Source organism: Pholis gunnellus, assembly GCF_910591455.1.
Source record: "Pholis gunnellus genome assembly, chromosome: 6".
Classification (NCBI taxonomy): Eukaryota; Metazoa; Chordata; class Actinopteri; order Perciformes; family Pholidae; genus Pholis; species Pholis gunnellus.
This window is the reverse complement of record NC_136532.1, coordinates 11635324-11653532: the sequence shown is the minus strand read 5'-3', so window position 1 is coordinate 11653532 and position 18209 is coordinate 11635324. Positions and strand designations below refer to the sequence as shown.

Below are 18209 nucleotides of genomic sequence, written 5' to 3'. Positions count from 1 at the left end.
TAAACAACATGCCTTTGGTTTTTCAGGGTCCTTTAGGTTACCAAGGAGAGAGGGGCTTCAGAGGCGAGTCGGTAAGCTTCCTCCACCATGCTGCCTTGATGATTATGGACTGAGTAAACGAGCGTACGGCGGGAAACATCAACACATGTCATAGCTGGTTATATTACTGTAAACTACGCTAACCAGCAGCGCTACAAATCACACTGAGCTGCGACCCAACACAGTCTCGGAGAGAAGGAGCTCATTCTGTCGAAGTAAACTGCTGCACCGATTTCATTTATGTTTTAAAGTCATATTTTGTTCTGTTGTGAATATGTCTTTGCAGGGAACTACGGGTCCCAAGGGAGAGCCAGGAGAGAAGGGCTTGCCGGTAAGAAAGTAGTTGGTGGTAGTTCACATGGTGACACGGGGCCTGGACAGGAGAGTTTTGCTTTAAGTTAAAAGATTTAACAAAACGTTTTAAGATTCCTTTGTTGAGCATTCAATATTTCCTCTGTGTCTGTCTAACCCTTATTTTTCTTTCACCTCTTTCTCATTTTACAAGAGCAATCTAAATGTAAGATATCTTTAATTTATGTCATCACGTGTTCACTTTGCAATGCAACGAATCTATTCTGTAACCTGAAGCTCAGGTCTAACCATGACCCACCTCTCAGGTTATGGTTATGATCTTTTTACAGTCACCATGTTTATGGCTGTGATTGGCCACAAAGTGGTGTTCGTCTCTGTTTCTCTCGAGTCCATACTTTCCTCCCTGTCGGTGGTCAGAAAGTGTCTGTTTCACATTGTTGTTTCTGTTTGAGTAGATGTGATTTTCGCTGTTGCTCTGTCTGATTTTGTGTGTGGAATCTTCTGGTGTTAATGTGTTTTTGTTTTTGTTGGTCCTCGGGGTGTGCTCTGGACTGCTGTCCCCTGTCACGACACTGTCCTCTTGACCCTAAAGCTGCCTGACTCCCTCTGCAAGCTACTGTCCCCATGGCTACCTTTCACAGTCACCTTTTCAGCATCTGACTTTGGCATATACATAAAAAAAAAAAAATACAAAATACAAGAAACAATATCAATCTTGTAACCACACCGTGCACCAGCTCTGACTGAGTGAATTAATGTAGAATATAGTAAAAATCCCTCTCGAAGCAAATTCTGGATCATTTTCATTTGAATTCAACTGTATTTGTTTGATTTTACGGACTTCAAAATGTTTCAATGAACCACAAAGCAAATGTGGGAAATGTATATGCCAAATCACTCCATATGTGTCGGTGGTGGGTCCTGTTGGGTCTAGAGGTGTTGTGCTCTGATGTGAGTGGAGTGGATACAGCTACCCTATTTCACCCCACAATGCAACCTTGCATGATTTCACCTCCAAGTACCACATAAACTTTCTTTCCTGGATGTGAAAATCAACTACAAAATGCATCTAATGAGTGAAATAACACAGAGCGGTTAAAAAAAAGAAATAAGGCAAAGTATCTCTAAATTCGACATTTTATTTGGGGATTCATTCTCTGATAACAGAGTCTACAGAGAGTCCATGCTGGTTTCTCTGTTAGGCTTTAATGGATGCTTTCATGTTCAAAATGACAACATTAAATTGCTGATGTTAAGCAAATATGTTTATCATTGTCTGACAGCTTAGTTCAGCATCTGCTGCACTACACACAAAGAACAGCTGTGGTTGATCTGAATATCATTAGTTTTGACCTGATGGTGAGGCCAAATCAGAAAGTCAGAGTTTGTCAATACTATTCATCCCGAGGGCTCCGTGAATGTCTTGTCAACATTTTAGCTTGAAGCTAAATGATGGATCGAACCAATTAACTAAGCCACGCTGCCAGCATTAAACCAACATGTAATCAGTTATCATAGGACTCAGAAACTTTGCCTTTTTTCTCCAAACATACAGTGCGTTGTTGGTTTGTCTTACTAATGAAAGCATTTCACTCACCTGTGCACCAAAAGCTTCAGCTATTCTCTGCACGCCTTGATGCTTTCAGCTGTCTCTGCCAACTCCTTTTGCTATTTCTCAAGGTACAACTCGTGAAGCCATTGCCTCATCCTTTTTCTCAAATTGACAAAATAAATTAGATTTCAGCGTAAATCTATACTGGCTTCATTTTGTCAGGCAACATCGGATCACTTTTGTGACCACAGCGTTAAGAATGAAAGCTGTGGTGCTGAAAAAATAATCGTCTGGCTTAAGTGCTACTCAACAAAAGACAGAATGCAGATGGCATGATCAAATCTAAATCCTGGGATAATGTAATCCAGCTGTGTCGCCAGGCTGGTCTGTAACGTTGCATGCCGATGTTGCCCAGCCCAGCATGGCAGAGACTGACCTCATACAGCAGCATGGCCAGAGAATGAAGGCGATACAGAGAAATACGGGGAACGGATATGTCTGAGAGTGCTGGGCAGATATGTGGACTGTTTTAACCTTCTAACTGCTGAATTGTATTGAGAGACAAAATGACTTGCATCTTGGCGAGCAGTTCTTTTGCTTGTGCTCTTTACCTTGACGGCTGTATCTATCTTCACAGGGGGACGGCATACATCAGATCAGAGAGGCGCTGAAGATCTTAGCCGAGAGGGTTTTAATCCTTGAGACTATGATCGGTATTCATGGTGAGTAGGAGGCCTGAGGCAGGGTCAGCTTTAGGCAGGGGTCAAAGGTGGTGGGGGCAAAAAAAAAAAAACTGCCATTGTACCTCACTGCTGGGACAGGGAGTGGGAACAGTCGCGAGCAGCCCCAGGACTCAGGCTGGTGTTTCCACCCCCTCACACAGTCCCCCCTGTCACTGCTCTCTGTTAGGACATTAGCTTGCAGATGTTCCACGACTTGCAGGCAGACCTTGAGCTTCTGGCTCGCAGGGTGACGCTGCTGGAGGCTATCATCTGGCCAGGTAACGCTGAGACATCCTCACCCACGGCTCTGCCAGCCCTCACTGACCTTTTTGACAAGATCTAGAAGGTCTTGATCGAGTGTTAGAGGCATGAAATGTAATCTGAACTGCTGAATGTTGATCTAGTCACTGAAAAGCAGATGTATTCTTGTGTGTGAATTGTTTTGGTTGTAGCACAGATGTTTTAAAGGCCCTGAAAACCTATTTACACAATCACATGAGTTATTTCACGAGAAATTTGCTGTCGTGCATTTTTCTTTGCTCTTCTCGCTGGTTAATGAGGACCAATAAGGATTTTACAACATTTGAATCAAAATCAAATGAAGGTTTTCTTATTTGTCATGTGATCTAACCACACCCACACAGTCCTGCTGAAGCAGATTAGCTGAGTGTTAAACTCCTAATAAGCTCAACTCATGAAATATATAATACCTCAGATTGTTTTAAATGTTGATTGTTGTTATTTAGTCATGAATTTTATTAAGAAAAACTAATATTAGAAGTCAAGTTTTCAGGGGCTTTAATCGTTGGTATAATAACCGTGCTTCCTAGGTTAATGTGTATCAGTGGATGTAAAGTCTAGCCAGTAGTGCTGCAATGATAAGGCAATTGAAAAATTAGTCAAATGACAAAGAAATCTGCCGCAATTTTGATAATCACTGAATTGTTAAGTCGTTTATCTAGAAAAAATACCCCAAAAATTGCTGACTTTGGCTTCTCAAGTGTGAGGATTTGCTGCTTCGTGTCCTTGGAATTGAATATATTTTGGTGTTTCACTGTGGCTGGTTGTCAACATTTTATAGACGAAACAACTAATCTACAAGAAAACATAAATAGGCAAATTGATAACAGTCGTTGCAGCCCTAAGCGCCAAACGCACCTCCTTTACAGAACAATCAAGCAAAGAAGGATTTAATAAATCCCTTGAACACTAGCTAGTTAATTAATCATTTTGATATAAAAACTGGGCAACTGGTGTCCAATCAAAATAAGAACCCACTCATGACACCTCCAGGTTAACAGCTACGTCAGAGTAGACTTGGATTAGGACTACAGAGTGCACATGTCCTCACACACTGATGGACAGGGAGGCCCCGTTCCAACTGCTGTCTTTCTTCAACAGAGCCTGATCTAGGGTCTGGGGACGGACCGTTTGACACAGCCTCCCCTAGTTTCTACAGAGATAAGCGAGCAGGTGCGCTTCCATATCGACTTGCTTCTCCTCTGTCCACCAACACCAAGGTTCGAGGGAAGTAGCCCCCTCCCGCTCACCCTGAGGATCACAGGCTGGGTTGACTCCCCCTCCTCTAGGTCTCATCGACCGCCATCCGATTTAGACCGTATCTGATACCCTCTCTGGGCTTTACCGTCAGATTTAGGATGGGGGACACCTCAGGGAAACTCCACTGATACTCCAAAATGCCCTCCTCCATCGGGAACGTGAGAACTAGTTTGACCCCCCCCCCACCCATCACCATAACCAAACACTTATCTTCACATAACACACCCGACAGCTTTGTGTGTCTCGTTTCTTTGGCTACAGAAGTCGGGCCTCAGAGTGAAGATGTTTAATGTTTGAAAAAAGGAAAAATCTGAATCGTCTGTGGTGCTCCTCGAGCTACAAACAGTTCCGGATAATAAGGGTCATTTACAGTAATCAATGAAAGGAGAAATCAGATGTGAGAAAACAGACTGGATTTGCGTTTTTATTGCTTTCACAGTGTAACTGCAATCTGAAGAGATTCCACTATTTAAGTATATTGAGCATGTACAGTTTGCAGGACACAAGTACACAAACAAACCTCTTCTTCTAGTATTCATTTTGTTATAATCATATTGTTTAACTCAATGTTATGTAGTGCACTAAAAGATGAAGGCATCTTTACTCTAGCTAAGATATGTGTTGCTAACAGTGATTTGTAGTTTTCTGGTGTGAGTGTCCCCCCCCCTTAAAGTACACACTGATAATAAAGTGATTTAATATACAATAGTATATTTACATTTAGTCTGTGGACTAAAAGCACATACATTTGGGTTATTATGTCTTATATACTATGTTATATCATCATTTTAAACATCTCTGGAATTGGCTTTCCATTTTAAGATCTTTAACACAGGAAATAGCAAAACTGTTAATGGAACTTGAACATATTTTTACCACTGTCGACGACTTCAACTGTCCTGATGAAAAGACTTGATTGTTTTTTCATCTTATATCAAACTTATTGTGAAACTATTTAAAATGATCATTGTATCTTATTTCGTATGCTGTTGTGTAACCATTTTATATTTCATTGTTTTTTCTTGCAAATGTGTTATTGTGTTGAGATAATCCTGTCTAGATGATTGATGTAATAAAATAATGCGCATTGTTTTGTTTTTTTACATGTCACCTCTCTTTATTTGTGTTAGCAACACAACAGCCTTCATTAAACATTATTACAGAACAATCCTTTCGCTCAAATGTACATTTTATGTGCAGATATACAGAAAGTGTCTCCAAAGCGGTGAAGTTTGCTTCTGCACTTGATTTGAATCACAGTTGTGGTGAAAGAACAACTCAGTCTTTCACCCCCGCCCCCATACATTCTGAGAATTAATTTAGCTCTAAAAGTAGCCCACAGGGAAAATCTAATATAAAAGCTCAGCAAAACCCAAGCATAACGTGGGTCCAGTTCACTGCACAAGAGCAAACACTGTTTCAGTGCGATGTGGTCTAGGTGCTCCGCGGCAGCAGAGGGCTCTTCCCTTTAGATACCATCACCGCCTGTTCTCCGATGCTGTCATCAATGAGCAAAGAAATGGCGCCATCTAGCTGCTTTGAGGCTGCCAACGCCACTACAGCTTTCTCTGTGGGGAAGCCCATCTTCTCCAGCTGCTGGAGTCTGAGAGGAAGCAATGGTCTTTTTAGTGAATAATTACTTGGAATCACATAAATAAAACTGTACTTAAAAAATGCAACATGCTATGTATGAAGATATTACAATATTACTAACCGCAGAGAGGAAACTGATGATTTGGGCACCTCCACTTTTGAAACAGGGTTGTCAGGAGCATCCTGTAATGAGGCCAGTATTCCTGCTCTTAGCATCCGTTCCTCCAGTGCCTCGGCCTCAGACAGCGCAGCAGACTCTGTCATTATCCAGGCAGGCACTGGATCCACCCATGGGTGGTGGTTAGATTGATCCCTCATGGGTGGAGCAGCTGCCTGATCTGCAGGCGTCATCTGAGAAAGAGATCTAGATCTGTGGCAACAGATTAAGTTAAAAAGATGGAAATCTGCCTCTGCACGCAGGTGGTGAGTGTGAATATTCAATGAGACTTTTGACAAAAACAAGATGAGCCAGACCTCTGTGAGGTAATGCAGATGGGCAATCTCAACCTGGCTGAAGAGCGAACATACGCCCAATCAGGAATGAAGTCCAAGACCCTGGTCTCCTCCAGCTCCTGTAACATCCCAATGAAGGACTGGTGATCTGAGAGGTACATTAAGTGTTATAAATAAAGACATGATGCTTCAGCATAGATTTGGTGGGGAAGGAACAGGACATTTCGACTCAAACTCTCAGCAATAAATCTAACACCTATACTATGGGTCATAGATGATTACATTTTAATCACATGGCCTGAAATAAAACACACAAAGGGTTTCCATTAATAAAAAGTATTAGGAAAGCTATGGTTAGATACAGTAAAAATATCTTTTAAAAATCTGCATTTAAACATGTTACCAAACTGGTGTTCGCCATCACTTTGGCTGGGCATCACATGATGTCAATTTCTATCTAATAAGAATAAAAAAGCAGGAAAAGGAGACAGATGTCAATAAAGTGCAGTCTGTGCACATTCAATCCTCGGTAGAGGTCTAGTCAAGCTTCTAAAAACTATAATATGTTTGTTGGGAGGATATATTTTAGTAGAATTAAATGACTGTGTGAAAAGGAAAGGATACAGTTGTGTCCGATGAATATTGTGCAGAAGTGAAGCAGGGCAGGTGTCCCGGGCAGCAGCAGCAGACCAATCAGCAGAAGAAGCCAGGGGAGAAACCAGACTGGCAGACACCTCAGCAGCCTCCTCTGTGTCACCTGACGACAATGCGCTGCAAACAGAGCCAGCTGGATGGCAGAGTAACCACAGATCCGACTCGCCCCACCACCACCGACAAACATGACCAGGGTGTAAAGAAGAGGTAATATAATCGTTGTGAGGATGGAGAGGGAGAGAAAGGCGACTGTTCCCCAGCGACGCTCCTGACACGGTCCAACCAACAGCAGGAGGGCAACGCTGACCAGCAGAGAGGGCAGCTCATCGTGACTGAAGGCATACAGGAACACATCTGAGGGGAGTTATGAGAGAAAACTGCGTTACATGCTGCGATTTGAACACTGAAATGTGAGATTTATGATAAGCACACAGTTACCTCTGAGCCTGGGGAAGTCTCCACCTGGACCGACGGTGAGACTTGCCTGGATGCCCCCAGCATACATCACAAGCGTGAGTGTCGTCAATAAAGATGTTCCCAGACAGAATCCAGGGCGATCTGACCCAAACCAAAACCATACTGACAATACACGAGGAAGCATTATTTAGGATAAGCTGTAGTGTCTTCACTCACAAATCCTCCATAATTTAACTTGTCAACACATCTCTACCACTGCGTGTACTATTACAACACACCTGTGAGGTTAAAGATACACTGTTGAGGGCTAAGTGGACGTCTACTTCCGCACTCAGTCTTCTTCTTCTTCTTCTTCTTCTTTGTTTTTACTACCAGGTACCCGGAAAACTAGAGTTGGGCGCATTGCTGCCACCTATTGGACACACTGACACAAGTTTGCATAGAAAACAGCCAAATTCACACTGCAAAGACTTGTCTTGTAAATTATAACAAGTGGTGAAACGATAATAAATTGCCAACAGTTTTGATAATCGATTCCGCTTTTACGTCCTTTAAAATATCAAAAAATATCCGGATGTAGCTTCTTAAAAGTGAGGATTTTTTAGTAAAATGGAATATATTAGTTCGTATGACTGTTGGTCAGACAAAACAAGCAATTTGAAGATGTCACTATAGACTTCTGGTACTTTTTCCCATTTTTGGAGGAAGTATTCAAACAATAATCTGTCAAAATACCCCATTAGAAGTTAAAGTTTTGCAATCAAAATCTTGCTTAACTATTGGTAGTTTAGTCCAGTGGTTCCCAATCTAGAGGTCGGTGGGTCTGATTATTGATTTAAAAAGAAGAGGGAGACTATTTTCACTTTAGAGCTCAATCTTTTTCAAATTAAACCAATTGAGAAATGTATAACTCTTTGGTGGAACTGCGAGCAAATCAAATACATTTTAAACACCACACGTGGTCTCAACTAGACTGCTTTGTTAGGGATTACAAGCCAAAGATATAGGGAAGCTTTGGTTAAATCTTTTACATGATTTTATAAACATTCTCACCTTGTCAGCACCGACATGCTTTTCTACTTTAATATATTACCATAGTAGCATAGTATATTATAGGATAGTAAGTTGTTTTTTTTATTTTTGAAATGAATCAAATTATGTTTTAATATTGTAGGCTGTTTAATCTTAAAACGTGAAAGTGATTATTCAAGAGTAAGGTCGCTGTTCACGCGATAGCTGGTATTTATCGCGAGACTTGTGTTTCCTGCAAAGAGGGTTACATTTCTCCAGCAACCAGACTCGTCCAGTCGTCTTCTAAAGGCACATTAAAATGGCGTCGGCTCCGGGTGAGTAGAGAATTGTGATGCGTATTTTGATGAATACCTGTTATTTAACTTAAGCAACTAAGGGGTTTGGTTTATTGTAAAATAGATTGTACTGGCATAATGAATTTGTTCGGCTTGTATAGCTTCAAATATCGTTTAGCGTTAGCTCGCGCTAACGTTAGCCACAAGGCCTAGTAGTCATGTTAGCTTATCGAGGCGCTGAGGTATTTTCAACCGGATGGGTTTAACATTTCTGCATAGCGAAGTAGATAATGGACGCCGGATTACCACATTTATCGAAATATTTGTAATGTGCGTGCTGATATTCCTATATGTACGTTTTGAAGCGCCGTCCTGTTCGAGGAATGTCTTAACCTACATCGGCGTCGTTGAATGGCGTCCTAACAACGGCCCGGTGTCGCGTGCTGCTAGCATTAGCATCGCTGGTCGCGCGCAAATACCGTGCAAATACCGCTCAGTCCTTAGCTAACAAACGTGTAACTTTTCTTTAGCAGATTACAGCACCTACAGTCAGACCACAGCTCAGCAAGGGTAAGAACCCGTTCAAGTGATTGAATGCAATGCTTGTGTATATATGTGTGCATGCGTGTACGATACTACTCAGTGATACTGTCGTCCTAAAACTCCCATTTGTGTTTTCCAGGTATGCAGCTTATGCTGCCCAGCCCTCACAAAGCTATGGACAATCTGCACAGGTGAGATTTAACATGGTCGGGAAAGCAACTGTTCGACTGTAGCCCACCCTGACTTTTGTTATGATAGTTGTCATTTTAACTCCATGGATTATTTTAAAGACTGAATTTGTTGATTAAATATATAAATACTAACTACAGCACACACCTGGCTTGCAACAGTTAATGAGGGTAAAATGGGAAGAGGAAGCAGTATGGGTATAATGATCAATGTTGGTCTTATTGAAGCATGAACTAATTAGATCTACTTTTAAAGACTGAATTTGTTGATTAAATATATAAATACTAACTACAGCACACACCTGGCTTGCAACAGTTAATGAGGGTAAAATGGGAAGAGGAAGCAGTATGGGTATCATGATCAATGTTGGTCTTATTGAAGCATGAACTAATTAGATCTAAAGTCTTATTGGTAAAGTTAATGTTTATTCTACCTAGCAGCTAAAGCATGCCCTGTTTTATTTTTTTCCAGCAGAGCTATGGTCAACAGAGTTATGGATCATATGCCCAACCTGCTGCTGCTGACAGCAGTTACACCCAGACAACACCTGCCGCTGGAGGCTACACTCAGCAGCAGCAACAACAGTATGGATCCTCATACGCCCAGCCTGCAGCAGGTCGGTTCTTTAAACAGGACATTTGACAAATGTTATGTGGTTCTGCTTAGAAATACGTGCAATGGGTGGGAACCAAACAAAATGTTGCCCAAAGCAAATACGGGACAAAGTGACCTCTGTTTTAAACATGCATTAGTGCACGCAATACTACAATTTGTACAATGTCCTTTTGAATTGTGATACAGTTGTCTTTGACTCTGGCTACTCAAATCAGATTTTAAAACGGTTACGAACTTGCAACAGGGCAGTGAATTGAACAGGGACTGACTAATGTAAATCTGATGTGCAATGGTAAATGCATACGGACATTGAATTCTGAAGATTTGAATTGACCACCATTTGTCTGCAGCTTAGAGTGTTTGTTTGAAAGACTACCCGTAAAGTCAAATTCATTCTTATGTTGTTTCAGAAATCTCCTCAAGGTTGAACTTTATGTTTATCACACACAATAAGATACATTTTTTTAAATGTTCTTTTCCCCACAGCTGGCTATCCTGCTGCCCAGTCTGCCACTAACACCTACTCCCAGTCAACCCAGAGCTATGGAGCCAGTGGTTATGACAGTACTCCTGCTGCTGCTGCTCCAGCTGCATCCCAGTCTTACGGCTCTCAGCCAGGCTACACTGCCCAGTCTGCCTACCCTGGTTATGGCCAGCAGGCGGCTCCTACTGCACCACAGAGGTATGTACCCCTCAGCTTGAAACCAAATGCATGAATTCCACAAGGACATGCTCATCGTTTAACTCAATGCCCTGTCTTTGTTTGCCTCGGTCAGTTACAATGCTAGCAGCCAGCCCGCCAGTTACAGCCAAAGTAGCTACTCCCAGCCAGCAGCATATGGCCAGCAACAATCTGGCTACCAGGCCCAGCAGGCTAGCTACGGCCAGCAGGGGTACCAGCAGCCGACCCAGCAGCAGCAACAGGCTCCTCCTGCTTACCCTCCTCAGGCTTCTGGTTCCTATAGTCAGCCTGCAGCCAGCCAGTACAGTCAGCAAAGTGGACCTCCTAGTTACAACCAGTCCAACCATTACAGTAAGCCTGCTCAACCGTGCCTAACAGCTGCTTCTGATCTTCATTGATACAGTTCATCTTATTGTCTGTAAAACATATGTTGATCCATTTGTGCTCCTGCTTTGTAGATAATTACAGACAGGATGGCCAGAGTGGAGGTTCTGGTTACTCTGGCTCCGAGTCTTCAAGGTACTCGGGGTCAGGGGAAAACCGGGGCCCTAGCAGGGACGGCTTTGATCGCGGTGGGATGATGCACCGTGGCCGTGGAGGCATGGGCCGTGGCATGGGGTAAGTGTCTTTCCTTAGCACTCAACCTCACATGTATTTTAACTCTGCAGGTGCTGTGGCCACTAGGGGCAGGGCTGAGACAAGGGTCATCAGAAACAGTTGGAATAACCCAAAGTAGCATTCCAATCATTTATGCTGCAGTTTTTCTCGTATACTATGAGGTGGTCGCGATTTATCAGCAGTTAATGCTGATAAATGATGGGTTACCCCTATAAAGCCTAAGGGCCAAATGAAAGATGTAGTCTATGCCAACATTGGCATTAATTGTAGCTAATCTCACCCAGTTTCTCTCAGCCCTGCCTCTAATTTTGCCAAAGGTAAGAAAACTTTGTCCCTTATTGTTTTTAATCAAAGTTGATCAGAGACCTGTGCAGAAACATTTAGGTTGAACAGCTTAAAGCATAGGACATCATTTGATTATGAGTCGTATCAAAAAGTTTTGGGATAACTGAGAAATTACTTCATGATTGGTCAGGTAATGTGATAGAATCTTATTGCAATTATATCTTACATACACATCAGAATTATCATGGGTTTCCTTGAGGAAAGGTCAAACACTCACGATCAGCAGCACCCTTTAAACCACTTTCCCACTTTGCTTCAGAGTGACACACTTACAAATACTAGAATGCAATTAGCGGTTGGATAAATCATGCAGATTTCTTTCCCCCAATTATTGTGATTCCAGCTTCACAATACTTAACTAAACTGAGTAGTGTCCTGCAACACCGTACAACATAACCTTTATAAATAGACGCGGGTCTCGTGCAGTAAATTCTGCTGCATTTCAAAAACTCATTTTCGAGTGCTATATTTGGGTCCATATATTTCCTCCTACGGTTTTTCGACCCTTTTTACTTGCGGATGCATTCAATGGTGTTATGGTTGGGTTTTACGAGGCTATCACTGGCAACAAGTATTTGTCCTCATTTGACTGGCCCGGTGAAGTAAAAGAAAAATGGCACCGCACAAATAGCAGAGTCAAATATGCTAATGGTACTGCAAGACTTAAAAACCAAAAACAATGAACTACTTTCACTCAAGTTTCTGCTTGAGGCACACATTGGTCATAAAAGACGACCAGAATTATCACTTGATACCAAGCTCTCAAATCTTTTAAAAACATGTTTTGTTAATGTCTCAATATCCATCCAAGCTAAAAAGGAATTGGTAAACTGTAGACTTGCAGTATGGGCAAAATATTGAGAGCATATAATATAAAAATGACGCTTAATTTTCTAAAACAGCCGCTGTTATTTGACAGACATGTACTGGCAGCGGTTTGTGGTGTCACACCGTGACATAGCTGGACAAAAAACAACAACAACGCGTCTAGTGATATTATAAGACATGAAGAAACGCAGTATATTAGATTATAGCCATGTTGTAGGACTGCTCTAATGATTGTCTTAGTGCAGGTGCGTTCAGTCAATGGGTTTTGGTCCAGCGGGATCCAGACTAATCTCAGCCGTACTACAAGAACCGGCATTCAGGTGTATTCTACTTGTATTGAGGTGTGTATCCGTCCTGGTAGTGGAGTTAAAACTCAATTGAGCCGGTCCGTGACACATTTACTCTGGTACCCTCATTGAAATGCCAATCAAATTTGCTCCCGGTGCAGGTTTGTCCCATGCACGTATGTTTCTATACTCTGCAGCCAAACATGGTTTGACCCCAAATCGGTTGAACTGACAGTCAGCTGCCCTGAACACGAATTTAAAGGCTTACCAAGAGAGAGGCCGGGGGTGTGGAGGTGAACATTGAAGGTTGGGCATTGTTTTGGCTGTAAAACTAAAATCAGTACAAAACCTTTTTGAACAATTTTTGAATTTCCAATATAGATCTTTGACCTGACAGGTTTTCATTTTTAGGGTTTTTGGGAAAGAACCCCCTTTTCAACTCTTGAACATTCAGTTTTGGGTCTGGAGCGGTGCATTTCTTTAAAGAACTTGGTATGTACTTTTCAGGTACACCATTCGAAACATCTTTTTAAATAATAGAGTTCTGCATGACTTCTTTCTTCTGGTTTTGGTGCAGCTAACACACACACGCACACACACCCACACACACAGTTTTTAGGCATATATTTTAATATGATACAGCACTCTAATCAAGCAACTGTACAACAAGAAAGTATTAACAAATTGCATAAATAGGAATACAACCCTAAATACAATAAATTCAGACTTGGCATAGATCTTCTTATAGTTAACATGTAGTCTTAGCTTTGCACAGGTGTATTTGTGTGTTTTGGGGGGAGTGGGCACATCATGTCATTTTGAAATGTTTGAAATTGTTTTTGTGGTTTGGAATACAAATGTTTGATCACATTCTTTTGATCACTTTTTAACATGCTTTGTCACATTTATACCGTGCAGGTAACAGTGAGAGCCATTTAAACCCATCTATTCTCTAAAAAGTATCTGTACTCAGTGCAGAGCCGCCAGCTTAAGCAGCAGGAGGGAGCTAAAACAAAGATTCGGGGTCTGCCTTTTTTCAACAACTGAGGATGGTGGTTTTTATAAGCATGATGGGTATTTTAATTAACATGAAAGTCTTTGTATTTGATTTAACGTAACCCTGGTAAACACTGTAAAAAATATATTTTTGGTGTTTTGTCTTGAACAATTGTATAATTGTATTTTTATTTTTATTATTATTAGCTGGTGAATGTGAACACCTCTTAATCATGTCAAATTTCAGATGCATTGTTTATCTTTTACATTTTTACATATATCCGGGGCGGCTGTAACTTTTTGTAAGAACAAATTTTATTTTGGTGCCGGCTTGTTTCTTGGTACAACTGTGCCTTCAATGCATCTGAAATATTTGTACCTGTGTACAGTTGTTTGGGTTTTGTCACATTTTCAAAGGCTGTGAAAAAAAATGTTAATCATTAGTATAATTTTGCACAAATGTACCCGCTACTCAAAACTGTCACTGAAGTTGTATTCGGCTAGTTAAGCACATAGTTAATACTTTTATCCCCTCAAGTCGATTGTGTTTTTATCATTTTGGGGTTTTTCTTAGCTGCTGTTGGGCTAGTTAGAATGTTTTGATTACTCCCTCAATCAAGCCACTTTGCTCGAGCCATGGAAGTGGCTGTAAAAGGGAAGTCGCCTTCATATCTCCATTTATTCCCCATAGCAGCGCTGGAGACAGAGGTGGCTTCAGTAAGCCTGGTGGTAAGTTAACGAGTATTACACTGGTTAGTCCTTTCAAAGCCTTAAACTTTTTGAGCAAATATGCTTCGAGTATTGATGTGTCTTACATTGTGGTATGCAAAATTTATCTACATGAACATATCTGAAAATATTGGATTTTTTTTTTTTTCACTGCCTGAGACCATATTCTCTGGGGTACTTGGTATAATTCAGTCACTGCTTATGGTCTGACGATGAGTTTTTGACAGGTTAAAGACAAATTTCCACTCACATGTGTGTTACTGCTTTTTAACAAATCTCACGAGCCGAATTCCAGGTTTTTTTTGAGGATTTCTTACTGGTCTTTGAGGCTTTTCAAATGACACACAGTTATTTGCCAAAGGGTCTGAGGTGTTCTATTTTCAATTCAATATATCACTTGTGGGAATTGTGGTGTACCATAAGGTGCCATTTTCAACTTTCCCAATATGGCCGGCAGCATCTATATAAGGGAGTGTCTGGGTTATCTTTTGTAGTGCTCTTCAGGTGTTGTACACTGAACTTAAGTTTCACACACTGACTTTTCTCAATCTGTTTCTTTCCCCCTCAAATGATGGACTACAGGACCAATGAACAGCGATGAGCGTGAACCGGGTGAGTAGTCATGTTATTAGACACCCCACCCCCCGTACTCCCTCATCTCCAGAATACTTGTTGTTGTTGTTGTTCTGGTATTAGGGAAGATTGTTTTGCTACGCATTTACATTTTTGTGTATTTGTTGCAGGGCGACCTGAAGAGCAGGATGACTCTGAAAACAGCACAATCTACATCACGGGACTGACTGAGAAGGCTACCCTGGAGGAAATGGCTGAATTCTTTAAACATGTTGGCCCCATCAGGGTAAGCATAGCTCCTCACTTAACATATTGCCGTAAGCGGAACTAATGTGGGAACTGACTGTACTTTTCTTTGTGTGTCAAGATTAACCGCAGACTTGGCCAGCCTGCCATCAACATTTACACAGACAAGGACTCAGGAAAGCCAAAGGGAGACGCCACCCTTTCCTACGAGGAGCCAATCTGTGCCAAAGCAGCTGTGGAGCATTTTGATGGTACATTTTACTGGCTGTGAACGGAACACCTAATGCATGAATCCAAACTGAAAACATTCCTTCAAGTAATATAACTTATGAATTGTTTTTTTATCTTGAATTGTAGGAAAGGAGTTCCAAAGCCGAAGGCTTAAGGTGTCGATGGCACGTCGCAAGCCCATGATGGGTGGAATGAGGGGTGGCATGCCCATGAGAGATGGTATGATGGGTCGTGGAGGTAAATGTCAGCGGTATTTGTTAGTTTTAGACTGGCGCTGGCTTCACATGACAAACTTGCAGAAACAGTTTAACCCTGCAGCATATGCAAGGGGAATAGGCTCATGATTAAAACATTTTTTTGTCATTTTCTTATCAGGTATGATGGGCCGTGGAGGAGAGCGCGGTGGGTTCGTCCCACGTGGCGGTCCTCGTGGTATGGGCAGAGGTGGGCCCACAGGAGGCAACATGCAGCAGAGAGCTGGGGACTGGGAGTGTCCTAACCCGTATGTATTACTTCATAGTGCAGTGTCTGTTTTTGTATCAAAGATTCGTTTATATTTTATTTAATGGTCTGTGTCCACAGGGGTTGCGGCAACCAGAACTTTGCCTGGAGGATGGAGTGTAACCAGTGCAAAGCCCCCAAACCAGAAGGGTTGGGCGGTGGCCCTCCTTTCCCTCCCGGCGGTGACAGAGGCAGAGGTGGAATGGGGATGCGTGGAGGCAGAGGGATGGACCGTGGTGGGCCGGCGGGAGCCGGAGGCCCAGGTGGTCCTGGAGGTTTCCGTGGAGGTTGGGGAGGCGACCGCGGTGGATTCAGAGGACGGGGGGGAATGGATAGGGGAGGTTTCCGTGGAGCCGGGCGTGGAGGACCACCCATGGACCGAATGGGTGGCAGAGGGGGAAGAGGAATGGGCCCACCAGGTGGAAAGATGGATATGAGGTAGGATTAAGACTCCCCGTCATGTTTTCTTGCTTTTTTTTCTTCTTTTTTTCGACGAGGAATTCTAGGATCTTAATGTAAGCCATTGGAAAAAGCAGATAAATGCAAACCTGTGACCTGAATTTAATGTCACTTACTACTGTTCTGTTCTTTTTTTTTTTTAGGGACCATCGCCAGGAGCGCAGAGAGCGACCCTATTGAAGAGCTTGACTGTTCCTCTTGTGGAATTTGATTTTTAAAGATCATTTTTAATTTATGATTCCATATTTCAATGCTTACAGAGCTGCTTATAAACATCCTGTGCAGTTTCATTCACCTCCTGTTTCCATTTTTTATTTTAGTTTACCCGGGTTTATGCTGCATCTTGTATTGTGCATGTTTATTTTGTTGCTTTTTTATTAAATGTGCTGATTAGATTTGACATTGTGTTGTAAAATGCTTTTTTCCATTCGTTAACATAACTGCTTCATCTTTCCCATAACTGGCAATTGTATGATGACAAATTTGGGAAATAAAATTTTACTGATTTGATGTTTTTGAGTTGTGACCTTTATTTCAAAGTTGCGTCATGCAGGGGAATCATTAATGCAGTCTCTTTTAAACTGTAGAGGAGTTATTGTTTCATAAGTCACATATTTATGTTTTACGATCTGTAGAGATTATGACAGCAGTCATGTACGACACATGCACATGACCCGGTCAGGACTCATTCCACCACATGATTTAGATTTGGTTCTTATAAACCATATTCCTCTCAGATCTGTGATAACTTTTAGAAGAATCTAACCTCCTCACTCTCACAAGAGACTTAAACATAGACACATTTAAGAATGCCGGAAGAAAAAAACCACACTGTCATAGACTTCTATTGAGTAACCTGAAAAATGATTCATGTATTTCCTATTGCCATATCCCGAAGAACACTTCAGGGTATTATTTTTCGAGTGCATCGGCTGACAGTTTAATACCCAAAGTAATGCTTTACATTTTTTATTCTACTGTACACTCCTGGTCTGTAGATGGAGCACATCTGCAGGTCTTAATGGCTGCTGCTGTTACTTTGGTTGCCAATAGCTGGAGCAGTTTGAACTGAAACTTGAGTGACATAGACGGCCTGGTTTCTGCTGCTTTTACATTAACTACACCGTCTACTTGTTTAAACAAGACTGACCTGACTAAACGGTAGTAAACGGCCTCAAGCCTTTTCTTATCACTGATTTAATTGAATTTTACCCATAACATTTAAGTTTCTATCTTAACAGAAAATAACTTATTTTTTGCTTTTCATGACTAAATGCTGCAATAAACAGCAAGACTATTGTAAACTGACAAACAAAGACACACAAGGAGCTGATTTTAATGCCGATATCAAATCTAAACCAGAGAAAAATACCTCAAGTTAATTTTTTCCTTCTTTAAGTGCTGTTATTAATCACAGATGTGTATCTTTGGCGCATTTAATTTATTACATCTGGTAGACATATGGCTTCTTTTCATACCTATTGGCTTCCCACTAGATAATCCTGCCGGTAGGATTCTGTCTAAAGAATGTGGTCAGAGTATGTTGCCTTCTTTGCAGTATCTTCTATTTAACACTTAAAGTTACTGAACAACTTTTTCTTCACTATAAATAGCTGATAAAACACACTGACAGCTCACAGCGTTGTACATTAGAAGATGTCTCACGTCTGTGTTTTTTAATTCTTTATTTACAGCCCTCTAAATGAACTCTCTGGAAAAACTTACAGCTGACATCTTAAAGTACTTCCCGATTACTGT

The 18209-nt window shown here is 41.5% G+C and overlaps 3 protein-coding genes across 9 annotated transcripts in view; 2 read left to right on the top strand and 1 right to left on the bottom strand.

Moving 5' to 3' along the window:
* The window catches only part of emid1 (EMI domain containing 1), a gene marked incomplete at both ends in the record, with an annotated part of 51368 nt that extends 47208 nt beyond the window's left edge, over positions 1 to 4160 (top strand). The window contains 4 exons of the mRNA XM_079160481.1: positions 27 to 71; positions 326 to 370; positions 2813 to 2903; positions 4027 to 4160. Coding sequence (XP_079016607.1) covers positions 27 to 71; positions 326 to 370; positions 2813 to 2903; positions 4027 to 4160 — 315 coding nt within the window. The remainder of the gene's footprint in view (positions 1 to 26; positions 72 to 325; positions 371 to 2812; positions 2904 to 4026) is intronic.
* A 1126-nt stretch (positions 4161 to 5286) lies between these two features.
* rhbdd3 (rhomboid domain containing 3) lies at positions 5287 to 7642 on the bottom strand. Of its 2 annotated transcripts, XM_079160850.1 has the most exons (6): positions 7581 to 7642; positions 7324 to 7464; positions 6856 to 7239; positions 6253 to 6379; positions 5900 to 6148; positions 5287 to 5788 (listed from the first exon to the last, which is right to left on the bottom strand). In XM_079160850.1, the coding sequence occupies exons 2-6, from the start codon at positions 7388 to 7390 to the stop codon at positions 5620 to 5622; spliced, it is 996 nt and encodes a 331-aa protein (XP_079016976.1). In that variant the 5' UTR covers positions 7391 to 7464; positions 7581 to 7642; the 3' UTR covers positions 5287 to 5619. The 2 variants fall into 2 exon arrangements, with proteins under 2 accessions (XP_079016976.1, XP_079016975.1); XM_079160849.1 differs by having other exon boundaries at positions 7324 to 7637.
* A 946-nt stretch (positions 7643 to 8588) lies between these two features.
* ewsr1b (EWS RNA-binding protein 1b) lies at positions 8589 to 16961 on the top strand. Of its 6 annotated transcripts, none has more exons than XM_079161512.1 (15): positions 8589 to 8648; positions 9140 to 9179; positions 9292 to 9343; positions 9813 to 9957; positions 10443 to 10638; positions 10733 to 10989; positions 11097 to 11256; positions 14404 to 14441; positions 15024 to 15053; positions 15185 to 15300; positions 15382 to 15511; positions 15618 to 15710; positions 15867 to 15993; positions 16074 to 16430; positions 16595 to 16961. In XM_079161512.1, exons 1-15 carry the CDS (start codon positions 8633 to 8635, stop codon positions 16629 to 16631), a joined length of 1794 nt encoding a protein of 597 aa, XP_079017638.1. In that variant the 5' UTR covers positions 8589 to 8632; the 3' UTR covers positions 16632 to 16961. The 6 variants fall into 6 exon arrangements, with proteins under 6 accessions (XP_079017638.1, XP_079017634.1, XP_079017633.1 ...); XM_079161508.1 differs by having other exon boundaries at positions 8590 to 8648; positions 14407 to 14441; positions 15618 to 15728; XM_079161507.1 differs by having other exon boundaries at positions 8590 to 8648; positions 15618 to 15728.
* Positions 16962 to 18209: the final 1248 nt, after the last annotated feature.

Bases quoted from the DNA above. Each gene is read 5' to 3' on its own strand.
- rhbdd3 (XM_079160849.1), bottom strand. From the start codon at position 7,486: ATGCTTCCTCGTGTATTGTCAGTATGGTTTTGGTTTGGGTCAGATCGC. The intron at 7,240-7,323 runs GTAACTGTGTGC...AACTCCCCTCAG, and splicing joins AGACTTCCCCAGGCTCAGAG to ATGTGTTCCTGTATGCCTTC. The intron at 6,149-6,252 runs GTCTGGCTCATC...CTGTTGCCACAG, and splicing joins ATCTGCATTACCTCACAGAG to ATCTAGATCTCTTTCTCAGA.
- ewsr1b (XM_079161507.1), top strand. The intron at 14,442-15,023 runs GTAAGTTAACGA...GATGGACTACAG, and splicing joins TGGCTTCAGTAAGCCTGGTG to GACCAATGAACAGCGATGAG. The intron at 15,301-15,381 runs GTAAGCATAGCT...TTGTGTGTCAAG, and splicing joins AACATGTTGGCCCCATCAGG to ATTAACCGCAGACTTGGCCA.